Source organism: Solanum stenotomum, chromosome 2 (genome assembly GCF_019186545.1).
Source record: "Solanum stenotomum isolate F172 chromosome 2, ASM1918654v1, whole genome shotgun sequence".
In the NCBI taxonomy this organism is placed as follows: domain Eukaryota; kingdom Viridiplantae; phylum Streptophyta; class Magnoliopsida; order Solanales; family Solanaceae; genus Solanum; species Solanum stenotomum.
Genome location: NC_064283.1, coordinates 70,087,035 through 70,101,351, shown reverse-complemented (window position 1 = coordinate 70,101,351; position 14,317 = coordinate 70,087,035). Strand labels below are relative to the sequence as shown.

The following is a 14,317-nucleotide window of genomic DNA, read 5'->3' as shown; positions in this document are numbered from 1 at the left end:
GGAGGTAGGGGGTGAGGGGGGGGTAAAACAATTAAAAATTGAAGTTGAAAACTTTAAATTTATTTTTTCAACGAAAAAAATTGATTTTTTCAAAAAAAAAATTGTAATTTGACATTAGAGGAAAATTTTGGAAAATGTTTTCCTTAATTTTTGAAGGAAAGTCATTTTCCTTGAATTTAAGGAAAATGAGTTGATTTGAAAAATGTTTTCCTTCATAACAAACACACCCTTAATGTAAAAAAGTGTCTGCTTTCAGTATAATATAATTAAGGAGTTTATAATTTTAAGTTAATATAGATATAGATAGGCTTAAGTCATCTGCGGCCCTCTAAAGTTATTCGCATAATTCATTTAAACACCTTAACTAAGGCAAGTACCTATTAGACATTCTAATATTAACAAATATGTACTTATTGAACACAAAATGATATTTAAAATGTTGTGTGTGTAATTCACGCACCCTCTCTTTAAAAAGTAACCAATAAAACTGCAGCATGTGACACATGGGCCCAATCTAATGAATATTCAATTTTTAAAAAAAAAAAAAAAACCTCCAACCATTAATAATCCAAAAAATTAATTAGCAAAAAGGAGAAAAAAGAAAACCCCCAATCCCCACACAAACCCACCCACCCACCCAAATTTCTTCTTCTTCCCTTCACAGGCCATCCTGATTCCAACAACAAATCCCGATTTCTCCGGCTACAACAAAAAGAAGAAAAAAGAAAATCTCCCCCACCCGCTCCCCCAAATCTACACACCTAATCATTTGCCTTATTTTCTTCTTCTTCATCCTCTGTTACTTGTCATTTTCTATTCCTTTGAAAGATTAATTTTTTTTTCTTGTAATAAACTATGGGCTATTGAAATCAAGTCTAATGCAAATAGTGAAATAAATTATGAAGCATGATAGATAAATAGAGCGATTGTTGAGATTTTTTGTGAAAAATAAATCGACGTTGATAAATTATTTCAAAATCGATAATGAAGAGAAATCAAGAGGATTCAAATGAATTATATTAAATTTTCTGATATCATTTTAAATAAATGGTTGGTAATGTTTGTTGATCGAAGTGACTGGAAATAAAGATGGACAGAGGTTGCTTTAATAATTTCGATATCCCTTTTTTTTCTTGTTGCAAATTCGATTAACAAATTCAATTTCATTTTATAAAGAGTGAAAAATAAAAACGATGAGAAAAAAACAAACAGAGTTTAAAAAGCTTAAAATGGGGTGAAGAAGAAGACCATTGGTATTGCCTACAGGGGTGGGGTGGAGTGGGGTTGCTTTCTTTTTGGGTTAAAAACATTATTTTAAATTTAAAAAAAAATAGTTTTTTTTAATCAATGCATGCCAGTCATTAAGACAAAAAGTAAAGTTTATTCTAAAAAAAAAAATTAAAAAAAATTGGGACATATTCACGTGCTACTAGGCAGTGAGATACACTTATTTTGCCACATCAATATTTTGAACAATTTAAGTGTTTAATAAGTACAAGCCTTAGTTAAGGTGTTTAAATAAATTATGCAGACAGTTTTAAGGGATCGCATATAACTTAAGCCATATAAATAATAAAGTAACATCAGCATGCCATTTTTTTCCTTATCTCCTTACTTGATTAGGACTAATTGAATAATATTTTTCTGACTTGATACTGTTATTTGAAGCATCACAAATCACAATAATAGTGCATCAAATTAAATATACATACTTCAGATTTTGTTTCAACGTTTCAAGCTCGTAAATATCTTTATTATCACTTATAAATTATAAATTGGAATTAAAAAAAAAATTAACCTTTCAGATTTTTTAAATATAAAAATTAAAATATTTTAATTAATAATCATAAAATTTAAAACAGAATACAAAATGAAATTTCCTATTTTTTTCGTCAATGATCCACTAGCAAATATTTTAATGGACTGTCGGAAATTATATAGAAAGGCTTGGCTTTAATAATTCAAATTGATAGTAAACTTAAACTACTCTATTTCAGATCTAGACTTTGATAAATTAATTGAATGTTCACATTTGCAGATCTAAGAATAAGTGAATTAGGTTCTTCAACATTTGCTGCTTGCTTTTGCTGACTCAATTCTCTCAATATAAGTGTTGTAAATCTGCAACAAGGCAAACTACCATTTGAGAGGAATTATATATTAGCTTGGAAGTAAACAAAAAGGTATAATGTTTTTCCTTTTTACATGTATTTTTGTGATTCACTTGATTTGAAAGAAACATACATAATAAGAATTAGAAAAATAATTTATATTTTTTATTTGATAATTATAGAATATATGTGTTGGATATATAGAATGATCTGATAATTTAGGATCTGTCTCCAACCCTCTTCCCTTCCCTTTTTACACTGTTTTTCAAAAAAAAATTCATTCAAATTTCTCATGTTTAGTAAGTACGAAACTCTTTGTACCAACCACACCCATTTTGGGTCCAAGCTTGTAAAGGGAGATTAATTAAGGTCTCTAATCATGATAAGAAGAAGACCTTTTAACATAGTTTATGTAGATATATATCTTGGTTGGCTCTACATTTAAGATCTTAATATATTATGATACGGGAAACACTTTTAATATAGGGTGTGTTTAGTACGGAGAAAAAATATATTTTTCAATATTTTCATGTTCGATTACTTAAATATTTAGAAAATATATCAAACACACATAAAAAAAAATAACAAACCCACTTATTAGTTAAAAAAAGCATTTTCATAAAATAATTTCTTTCATACGAAACACTCATGGTTTGTGTAAATTTAGATTCCGTCTCTCTAGTACTTCCTCTATTTCATATTAAGTAAAAAAATTAGATTTTTTTCATTGTTCAAACGAATTGAATTGTTAGTTTAAAATGGTTGTTTGAAATTTTTTCCATATTTACCCTTTCATTTATTGGAGTTTTATATTTTCTATGAGATAAATTACACTACTTACAAAGTTATATTTATGATTTCTTAATAGACAATAGTGAAAGTTATGTTCTTAAATGTTTTTCTTAATATATATGTGTGCATTGTCTCACAAATTCAGTTAATATGGAATAGAGGGAGTATAAATTATGGTCCAAATTCTTGAAAATTTATTAGTGTGTGTACTTGTGTGCCACTCTGAGTAACCTATCAAGTCTAATGAACAGAAAATATATATTTTGACATGCTATTTGTTACTTTCACCAATTCATGTATTTACTTAAAACAGTAAATTACTAGGTATAATTATAATTCAAAACCTATAAACTTAATAATTAACATTCTTAACTCTTGCTTCTTGCCTTTCCTTTTACTTGTGCATGTGATTACTATCTTCTACGTAATTTTATCCTAATTAAATATGCATGTGATCATTAGTTGAAAAATCAATTCTTTAGAAATTGAAGGCTGGTTCGAGGTTGGAGATTCAATGGAAAAAGAAGGAAAATCATCGGTATGTCTATCAATACTTTCACAAGCTCCAAATTAGTAATAATTAAGTTTTACATATAAATTATACTTATTTTTCTAGCAATTATTAGTTTTACATATTTTTGTAACAATTATTTTGAGAATGTGTTTTGCATGTTTGGCCCCAATTACTTATAAGATTTTTTTTTAAAAAAAAAAAATACTTATGCTAAAATCTTTAAACAACATTCAATAATCATAGTAACAAATTAAAACAATGATAACATCATATGATATGTTAAAATTGTCTAAGGGGTTAGATAATATACTTGAAAAGTTGTGAATGAGTATATTAATGACCGAAGCTAAAAAGATAAACAATTAAAAGGTACCCCAATATATTAAAACTCATTAAGAAGTGTGAACTGTTAAGTCATATTTGACTGTTCGATTGATTGTGTAGCCCAAAAGTATCGTGGATCATGATGAGGTTATACATATTGCTCCTCCCAACTTATTAGGGAGGGTCCCATAAATGCTTTTTTTTTAAAATCGTCCGAAAATCATATCACCAAAATATTTATGGATTAATTTAATTACGTATTACTATGTTTTAATTTAGGAGGTGCCACTTCAGGAAAAAAGAAGAAGAATCAGGAATCTTATTGATGATTTCTTGAATGGGTTGAAGAAAATAAAGAATGATGAAGAAGTATATATTTATTCAAAATGGGATGTCATTAACAAGCTAAGAATGGAAGTGAAATTCTTAAGAACATTTGTCCTGTTTGGGGATTCAAGTTTGGACGATGACTTTTATTACAGGATGTCCAAGAAAATAAACAAGTTCTATCAAGATAATGATGAAGTAATTCTAGAGAAATACAACATGGATGGTGTTGTCCCTCTGCTGCTGGAAGAGATGGAAAGTTATTTGAGTTTGAAGAATGATAATTATGTAGCAATGACCACAGAGGAGAAAATGTTTGAATACCTCTTCACAAACCTTCATGATCTAACAAACAATACTTCTTATTTGGATGGGGACTTGTATTACAGGATGTCCAAGAAAATAAACATTCTTCGCCAAGTATTCCGTCGTCTGACAGATTTCTATCCTATCCTCCTGGCCAACAAAACAACTACTACTCAATATCTCTTTCCTCGCTTCCAATTCATCGCCCATACATTTCTACAATTCTATTTTGATATTTGGACTGGAAAGATTAAACCTAATTATTATGGTGAGTACTCTTTCTACAATTCTGAATATTACAAAGTCTCTGAATGCTCTAAAGTCTCTTCTCTACTCATCGACATAATCCCTCTTGAGCTGGAGGTTCTATACATTTCTACTTCTAAGCTCATCAAAGAATCAACATCAACTCAATTAAAACGGTTTGTGAAGCAAATCCTAAAAGCATCTCCAAAGATTCTTCAAAATTATCTCATTCATCTCCAAGGACGCATGGTAGCTGTCAATTACTCTCAAACTCAAAGTATTAATGTCATGATCGAGTTCCTATTGATCTTTCTCACTGATATACCAAAGCGCTTTATCCATCCTGACAAATTGAACGATATGTTGGCACATGTCGCACTACTTACAAGGAAGATATCTATTCTCATGGAGGAGAGCTCTGAGAATAATATCAATGAAGCGGACTTTTCAGCTCCAGACTTGTTGCAAGAAATTGAACGAATGAAGGGAGATATCAAACGGAATTTTTTGAAAGCCCCGGATCAGTCATCTCAACTTTGCTTTCCTATGGATGATGGTTTCCTCTTCATGAATCTTCTACTCAGACATTTAAATGATTTGCTCATTTCCAATGCTTATTCAGTTTCTCTCATAAAGAAAGAAATTGGGATGGTAAAAGAAAGCCTTGAATTCATAAGATCGTCTTTCAAGAAAGTCAGGCAAACATTGGATGACAGTACTAGTGGAGTAGTTAAAGATTGTTGGTTGCGTGCTTTAGATGTGGCATATGAGGCAGAACATGTCATTAATTCCATTCTTATCAGAGATAAAGCTCTCTCACATCTCCTCTTCTCACTTCCGAGGGTCACAGATAAGATCAAGCTTATCGTGGCAGAAGTCACATGTTTACAGCTGGAAGATAAGAATGGGGATGACCCCCTTGATGCAAAGTCTTCCAACGAGCCAATTGAGTCAACCTCGTCATCTTTTGTTGAGGTAACAGTTGGTCATGAAGAAGATGAAGCCAAGATGATTGACCAGCTCCTTGATAAACATGAATCCGAGCTTGATGTCATTTCCATTGTCGGAATGCCAGGACTCGGTAAAACTACTCTGGCCAAAAAAGTGTATAACAATATGTTAGTTGCTAGTCATTTCAATGTTCGTGCTTGGTGCACTGTTTCCCAAAAGTATAACAAGTCAAAGGTGTTGCTGGAGATTCTTCAGCAAGTTACTGGCTTGGGAGGAAAAGAAAGTGAGGATGACCTTGCTGAAAAGCTACGAGTAGCACTGTACGACAAAAGGTACCTCATCGTCTTGGATGATGTGTGGGATATTGCAACAGGGGAGATGTTAATAGCATGTTTTCCAAAGGTTGAGAGAGGAAATAGAGTTATCTTAACTAGCCGAAGTAGTGAGGTAGGTTTGAAAGTTAAATGCCGTAGTGATCTTCTCCGCCTTCAACTTTTAACACATGGAAAAAGTTGGGAGTTATTCGAAAAAATGGTATTTGGAGAAGGAAGCTGCCCTGCTGAACTGTTGGATGTTGGACACCAAATAGTTGAGAAATGTCAAGGGCTTCCTTTGGCTGTTGTTTTGATTGCTGGAGTAATTGTTAGAGGAAAGAAAAAGGAAAAGGATTTGTGGCTTAAAATTCAACATAATCTGGATTCCTTTGTTTCTGCCAACAACAATTTAGAGATTATGCAATTAAGTTATGACCGTTTACCATACCACCTAAAGCCGTTGTTGCTTTACTTTGCAAGATGGCGAAAGAGCAAACGAACTCAAGTCTCTAAGTTGATGCAGTTGTGGATGGCTGAAGGGTTGGTGGATCATGATATCCCATCCAAGTGTAGTTTAGAGGAAGCAACTCAAAGTTACTTGGATGCTTTAATTTCCAGTAACTTGATAATGGTGGATCATATCCTCACCAACAAGAGTAACTTTTTTTCTGTTAGGATCAAGGTTTGCTATGTGCATGATGTTGTGCACGATTTTTGTTCAGTAAAAGCAAAAAAGGAAAAGTTTCTCAAGTTAATCAATCCAGGTGCTCGATTTCATGCTTCTGATTTCCTACACCATCGTCTAACCATTCATACTGAGGAGGGCCAACTCCACAAAAAATGTGTTTTGTTCAATTCTAAACAGTGTTCAGCTGGTAGTAAGCATCTCATATCTTTGAAAGTTAGCGGTTCGCTTCTTAACTCCAGGTATGTCTGTCACACAAGACCCTTTGGACTTGTTAGAGTGTTGCAACTGAATAGCATTGTTTTGGATGATTCTTTAATGGAAGAAATAGGGTCCCTATTTCATTTGAGGTTCTTAAGGATTCATACTCAAGATGTAAAAGCTATCCCAGTGTCGTGGTTGAACCTCCAGAATTTGGAAACTCTGTTGATCAATACAGAATATACAGAATATACCATGGTACTACTGCCCAGAATATTAAAACTGTCAAAGCTGAAACATGTGAAAATTGATAGGAGTTGTTTCTTTGAAGAGGAAGAGGAGGAGGACAATATCCAAAGTAGAATATTGGAAGGTGAAAATTCAAAGCTGACAACTTTATCCCATGTTGATATCTCATATTCTGAAGGCACGAATGATGCTCTGAAGAAGTTCCCAAATCTTCAGCACCTTCAGTGCACCATCATGGTACCCAAGGATCCTCCTACACACGGCAATTGGTTTCCCAAGTTTGATGTCCTTAACAAACTTGAATCAATATTTGTAGAATACCCATGGAATTATTATGTTTATCCCAATGAATATCACTTCCCTAGCAGCTTGAAAGAGTTACGGTTGTATTGGTTTACTATGACGCCTGCTTTGTTGTCGGCAATCACGGCATTGCCTCAGCTTGAAATTCTGGCGATTATGTACTCTTTTTTCGTTGAGGATAAGTGGTATGCAAGAGAGGACTTCTATCAAAGTCTTAAGACTTTGAGTTTGCAAATGGTCAACCTTTCAGAATGGGAAGTTGATAGGGAAACTTTTCCCAAGCTTGAGGAATTAATACTAGTACATTGTGAGGAGTTTATGGAGATCCCTTGTGCATTTGCGGATATAGAAACTTTAAAGTCCATTCATTTAATGAGTATGAACCGTGAGATTGAAGATTCAGCCATTGAGATTAAGAAACAGATAATAGATTTCTCAGGAGAGGACAGACTTCAAGTCCATTTATCAGGTGTGTTGTATGAATTAGAAGCTGAAGAAGAGGATGAAACAGAGGTAATTAATTTATTACATCTTTACCCCTACATACATATATACTTCATTTAATTTAAATCATACTATATATAATTTGCAGAATGCCCAAAGGACACAAGGATAGAACAACAATGAAGAAAGAAATAGCGCGTTTGCATTTGCAGTCTCGGTTCATCTGTGTGGTTCTGGAGATGTTCAAAATTAATGTTTTGAGAGTTTTCTTTCATGTTTTTTTGTTAGTTATGAATCTTATTTCGTATCTAATCTCTGATATAAGATTCTAATTTTTTGTTAACCTGAAGGATTGTGACTTTTGTGAAGAGTTGTGATTTTTATGAAAAATAAGTTTGTGATTTTTACGAAGAGTTATGACTTTTCACTTTTCTTAAAAGAGTTGTGACTTTTCGATAAGGCACTATAAACACATGTTCACACTATCATTTGTTGTCTATAAATAGAGAGGTTTACTCTTATTTTTAAACGACGATTTTCTAGACTTCTTTTTCTACTACTAAATTCTAGTATTCTAAATATATTTTACTGTTGTTGAGTGGTTCGATGACAACGTAGTTTTATATACCGATACACCGGTACCTAAATCAGAGGAAGTTAAAAGTTTTCATAAATATTATGATGGAATGTATGAGTCCACTAACTACGACAAGACCAAGTCCTTTAGACAGTCGAGATGCACAAAAGTAAATGCTGAAAGTAAAATGAACACACAATACTTTACGTGGAAACCTCCTGGCTCAAGGGAGTAAAACCACGGCCTGTCTCATAGGATTTTCAAACTGTTTTCACTAATCTTCTCAAGCAAAAGTGAAACACAGTTTACAACCTCACAATGACATTAACCTCCTAACCACAACGCTAAGTAATACAACCTATTACTTTCTGAGCCTAAGCAATGCATTCATTGCCCACTATACTAACCATCACTGATTAATATAGACTTTTGGTCGTAAAACACAAAGTCACCCTTAACTATGTTCTTACAATGACTCACACAAAGTTTTGAAACGTTTCTAACTAGAGTGAAACTAATCCTACAAGTTAAGCACAAATACAAGCAATCAAAATAACAACAGGTTCAAGAAGCAATTCTTCAGTTGATGAGGTCCCTTGTTTTGTTTGAAGCTTGAATTTTCTTTCTTTGAATGAATGAATTAATTTGTTGTTTGTCATGTTGATTATATCAACCAAAAAGAGTTATTGTCCATTAGACAAACAACCTCGTCCGTTCTAATTGGACGACCTCACCAACCACTGACAAAACAACTTTCCAGTTGTATAGCACATTGCCCTGGACGAGAACACTCTACAGAGGATCGGGTCCCTGCACTTGTGAGGATCATCAAAACATCTGAAAGCTTTTATCATATTACAAAGACCAAAACCAACCTCCCAATGATTATCACTTCCCTATAACAAGCTTGAAAGAGTTATCTGAGACCTGCTTTGTTGTCAGCAATTGTGGCATTGCCTGAGCTTGAATTTCTGGAGTTTATCGACTATGATTTTCAAAGAGAATAAGTGGGATGAAAGTGAGGACACCTGTCAAAGTCTTGAGACTTTGTGTTTGAAAAAATTCGTATATATATAGATAGCTGATAAAATCATAATATATTTGATTGTACACCCTTAAAACAAAAACTCGCTTGGGTGCACTGGTCGATATTGCCATTTTGGATTGCAACTGCGCAAGTTCGAATCTTTCAATGAATGATATCCGTCTAACCATCTTTACGAGACAATAACTCGATCATTGAGCAAATATTAAAGAGCAGCATAAAATAAGGATAAAAGTACAAATGACCCAATAGTACTTCTTGTAGAATATGTAATGTCTGATTTATGTTTGCAGCCTTAACGTGAAATTCAATTAGTCCAATCAAAGTCTAGATCTAAAATTGATTAATTTAAGTTTATAATTATTTTGAATTATTAATTAAAACCAAGTCTTTCTACTCAAAAATCGAAATGATAGCTGATAGTCTCCATAAATATATTTGCAAGTGAATAACAAAATAAGCATTTATCAGTTGACATTTCCCAAGTTAATTTTGGAGGCATTTCATCATAGATTTACACTAATATACAAGGGATAAGACATATGTATCTCTTGGACAATAACCGAAATTTCAGAGACGTACTTTTAACTAAATTAAGATCTTATTACTCTCCTGAACTCTTTTTTTTTTTTTTTTTGTACACCATTTTGGCTTACGTGGCATTCAAACATCTCCCACGCGCCTCAACTACGTGGAGTCACGAAGTGTACCACATAAGCCAAAAGGTGTATAAAATTAACAAAATAAAGAGTTCAGGGGTAATAGGACCTTAGTTTGGTTAAAGTGTGTCTCTAAGATTTCGGTCATAGTCTAGGAGATACTTGTGACTTGTCCCAATATTTAAATAAAATAAAAAAATTATTTCAAAATAAACAAATAATTTTAATTACCAAATGGATCCTTTATTTTATTGGCGGATCCATAGTATGTTTAGTTGACTAAATGGAGAGATATTTAGGAATGTGGGACTGCTTCATCCTCAGGTCTCGAATTCGAGTGTTGGGTATGGAGAAAATTTTATTGGAAGTGTCATCTTCGAATGAGTCCTACAGTGCGCGATTCGGATTTAGTCAAGGCTCCGAACACATGATGGGAAACAAAAAAAAAGAGAGATTTTTAGGAATGTGGACAATTTTCATCAAAAAAATCTTGATAGAACTAACTATTAGTAAGTCGTATTTTTATTTTTTTAAGATATTAATTCTTATTATCACTTAACTAAATAGAAAAAAAAGTTGACCATTTCAAAAAGTTTAATATAAACATAATATTGTAAGAACACGGTATTGTGAGCTACTGACCAACTTAACCTTTCGTCATTTTTTTCTTATTGTATGGCTATATAGATTCAAGGTAGTCTTAATTAGCATTTAAGTTTAATTGTAAGCTCTCTCAGAATATATTACATTCATCATTTCCTTGTTAATTTTTATGGTTTTAACAGCTTGGAAGTAAAGAAAAAGGTAAAATATTTTTCTTTCTATTTCATTTTTTACAAGTAATATTTGAATTCAAAGGCAGAGAGAGTACTACCTCCTTTTTATTTTTATTTGTGGATTACATACATACTAAGAAACAGAAAAATGGTTTATATTTTTTCCTTGATAATTATAGAATGTATATGTTGGATATATAGAATAATATGTAGGAGCTTTTACCATTTTTAGCTTACCATCTTAAGGTTGTAGGAGTGAATGTTTATTATCCGAGTAATCTCCTTTTGTCGATAATTAAGCATCAATATAAGATTGGTCTCCAACCCTCTTCTCTTCCCTCTCTAAACTGTTTTTCAATTTTCTCATTTTGGTTGGTCAAAAATATTAATTAGAGAACATTTTCTCTATAGAAATACCATATATTTATTTAGAATTATTATTTACTACATTTAGTTTTAATAATTCAAAACCTATAAATTTAATTAGTTTACATTCACAATTCTTGCTCGTTGCCGTTCTTTTTACTTGTATTTCTAATTTTTATCCTGGGAAAATGCATAAGTACCTCCCCAGCCTATGCCCGAAATCATAGAGATACACATAATCTTTACTAAGGTCCTATTACCCCTCGAACTTATTTTATATGTAATATTCTACCCCTTTTTGGCCTACGTGGCACTATCTTGTGGGCCCAGCGCATGTTGACAATTTTTTCAAGGATAGTGCCACGTAGGCCGAAAAGGGGTAGAATATTATAGATAAATTAAGTTCGGGAGGGTAATAGGACCTTAGTAAAGGTTAAATGTGTTTCTGGAATTTCGGGCATAGGCTAGGGGTACTTATGCATTTTCCCTTTTATCCTTATTAAATGTGCATGTGATTAGTTGAAACATCAAATCTCTAGAAATTGAAGGCTGGTTCGAGGTTAGAGATTAAAAGGAAAAAGGAAAGTCAACNGACTTTTCAGCTCCAGACTTGTTGCAAGAAATTGAACAAATGAAGGGAGATATCAAACAGAATTTTTTGAAATCCTCGGATGAGTCATCTCAACTTCGCTTTCCTATGGACGATGGTTTCCTCTTCACGAATCTTCTACTCAGACATTTAAATGATTTGCTCATTTCTGATGCTTATTCAGTTTCTCTCATAAAGAAAGAAATTGGGATGGTAAAAGAAAGCCTTGAATTCATAAGATCATCTTTCAAGAAAGTCAGGCAAACATTGGATGACAGTACTAGTGGAGTAGTTAAAGATTGTTGGTTGCGTGCTTTAGATGTGGCATATGAGGCAGAACATGTCATTAATTCCATTCTTGTCAGAGATAAAGCTCTCTCACATCTCCTCTTCTCACTTCCGAATGTCACTAATAAGATCAAGCTTATCGTGGTAGAAGTCACATGTTTACAGCTGGAAGATAAGAATGGGGATGACCCCCTTGATGCAAAGTCTTCCTACGAGCCAATTGAGTCAACCTCGTCATCTTTTGTTGAGGTAACAGTTGGTCATGAAGAAGATGAATTCAAGATGATTGACCAGCTCCTTCATAAACATGAATCTGAGCTTGATGTCATTTCCATTGTCGGAATGCCAGGACTCGGTAAAACTACTCTGGCCAAAAAAGTGTATAACAATACGTTAGTTGCTAGTCATTTCAATGTTCGTGCTTGGTGCACTGTTTCCCAAAAGTATAACAAGTCAAAGGTGTTGCGGGAGATTCTTCAGCAAGTTACTGACTCGGGAGGAAAAGAAAGTGAGGATGACCTTGCTGACAAGCTACGAGTAGCACTGTACGATAAAAGGTACCTCATCGTCTTGGATGATGTGTGGGATATTGCAACAGGGGAGATGGTAATAGCATGTTTTCCAAAGGTTGAGAGAGGAAATAGAGTTATCTTAACTAGCCGAAGTAGTGAGGTAGGTTTGAAAGTTAAATGCCATAGTGATCTTCTCCGCCTTCAACTTTTAACACTTGGAGAAAGTTGGAAGTTATTCGAAAAAATGGTATTTGGAAAAGGAAGCTGCCCTGCTGAACTGTTGGATGTTGGACATCAAATAGTTGAGAAATGCCAAGGGCTTCCTTTGGCTGTTGTTTTGATTGCTGGAGTAATTGTTAGAGGAAAGAAAAAGGAAAAGGATTTATGGCTTAAAATTCAACATAATCTGGATTCCTTTGTTTCTGCCAACAACAATTTAGAGATTATGCAATTAAGTTATGACCATTTACCAGACCACCTAAAGCCGTTGTTGCTTTACTTTGCAAGATCTCGAAAGAGCAAGCGAACTCCAGTCTCTAAGTTGATGCAGTTGTGGATGGCTGAAGGGTTTGTGGATCATGATATTCCATCTAAGTGTAGTTTAGAGGAAGCAACTCAAAGATACTTGGATGCTTTAGTTTCCAGTAGCCTGATAATGGTGGATCATATGCTTTACAATAAGAATATGACTTTTTCTGTTAGGATCAAGGTTTGCTATGTACATGATGTTGTGCACGATTTTTGTTTAGTAAAAGCGAAAAAGGAAAAGTTACTCAAGTTAATGAATCCAGGTGCTCGATTTCATACTTCTGATTTCCTACACCATCGTCTAACCATTCATACTGAGAATGGCCAACTCCACAAAAAATGTGTTTTGTTCAATTCTAAAAAGTGTTCAGCTGGTAGTAAGCATCTCATATCTTTGAAAGTTAGCGGTTCGCCTCTTAACTTGTTCAGGTATGATTGTCACACAAGACCCTTTGGACTTGTTAGAGTGTTGCAACTGGATAACATTGTTTTGGATGATTCTTTAATGGAAGAAATAGGGTCCCTATTTCATTTGAGGTTCTTAAGGATTCATACTCGAGATGTAAAAGCTATCCCAGTGTCGTGGTTGAACCTCCAGAATTTGGAAACTCTGTTGATCAATATGTCGCCATATTACACCATGGTTTTACTGCCCAGAATATTAAAACTGTCAAAGCTGAAACATGTGAAAATTGACAGGAGTTGTTTCTTTGAAGAGGAAGGGGAGGAGGACAATATCCAAAGTAGAATATTGGAAGGTGAGAATTCAAAGCTGACAACTTTATCCCATGTTTATATCTCATATTCTGAAGGCACGAATGATGCTCTGAAGAAGTTCCCAAATCTTCAGCACCTTCAGTGTTCCATCATGACATCCAAGGATCCTTCTACACACGGCGATTGGTTTCCCAAGTTTGATGTCCTTAACAAACTTGAATCACTCTTTGTAAAATACTACAACGTATGGAGTGATTCTGTTTATCCCAATGAATATCACTTCCCTAGCAGCTTGAAAGAGTTACGGTTGTATCGTTTTGTCATGATACCTGATTTGTTGTCAGCAATCACGGCATTGCCTCAGCTTGAAATCCTGGAGATTCAGCTCTCTGATTTCTTGGAGTATAAGTGGGATGCAAGTGAGGACATCTATCAAAGTCTTAAGACTTTGCGTTTGGAAAATACCGAATTATCAGAATGGGAAGTTGATAGG

The 14,317-nt window shown here is 33.7% G+C and overlaps 2 protein-coding genes across 17 annotated transcripts in view; one reads left to right on the top strand and one right to left on the bottom strand.

Annotated features, from left to right (window-relative positions):
* Positions 1–14,317, top strand: part of LOC125856358 (putative late blight resistance protein homolog R1A-3) — a 410,366-nt gene that overhangs the window by 43,896 nt on the left and 352,153 nt on the right. For 3 of the 13 annotated variants that reach the window (XM_049535880.1, XM_049535881.1, XM_049535879.1), the window contains exons 3-4: positions 4,021–7,836; positions 7,916–8,242. The exons of 1 other annotated variant lie outside the window; for it this stretch is intronic. In XM_049535880.1, coding sequence (XP_049391837.1) covers positions 4,021–7,836; positions 7,916–7,939 — 3,840 coding nt within the window. In that variant the 3' untranslated portion in view covers positions 7,940–8,242. Of the gene's footprint in view, positions 1–3,365; positions 3,442–4,020; positions 7,837–7,915; positions 8,243–13,370; positions 13,537–14,317 lie in introns of those variants that run through there. 9 more of the 13 variants (XM_049535886.1, XM_049535884.1, XM_049535885.1 and 6 more) reach the window with 7 other exon arrangements.
* The window catches only part of LOC125856368 (zinc finger protein 4-like), a 66,180-nt gene that overhangs the window by 26,820 nt on the left and 25,043 nt on the right, over positions 1–14,317 (bottom strand). The gene's annotated exons all lie outside the window — the stretch shown is intronic.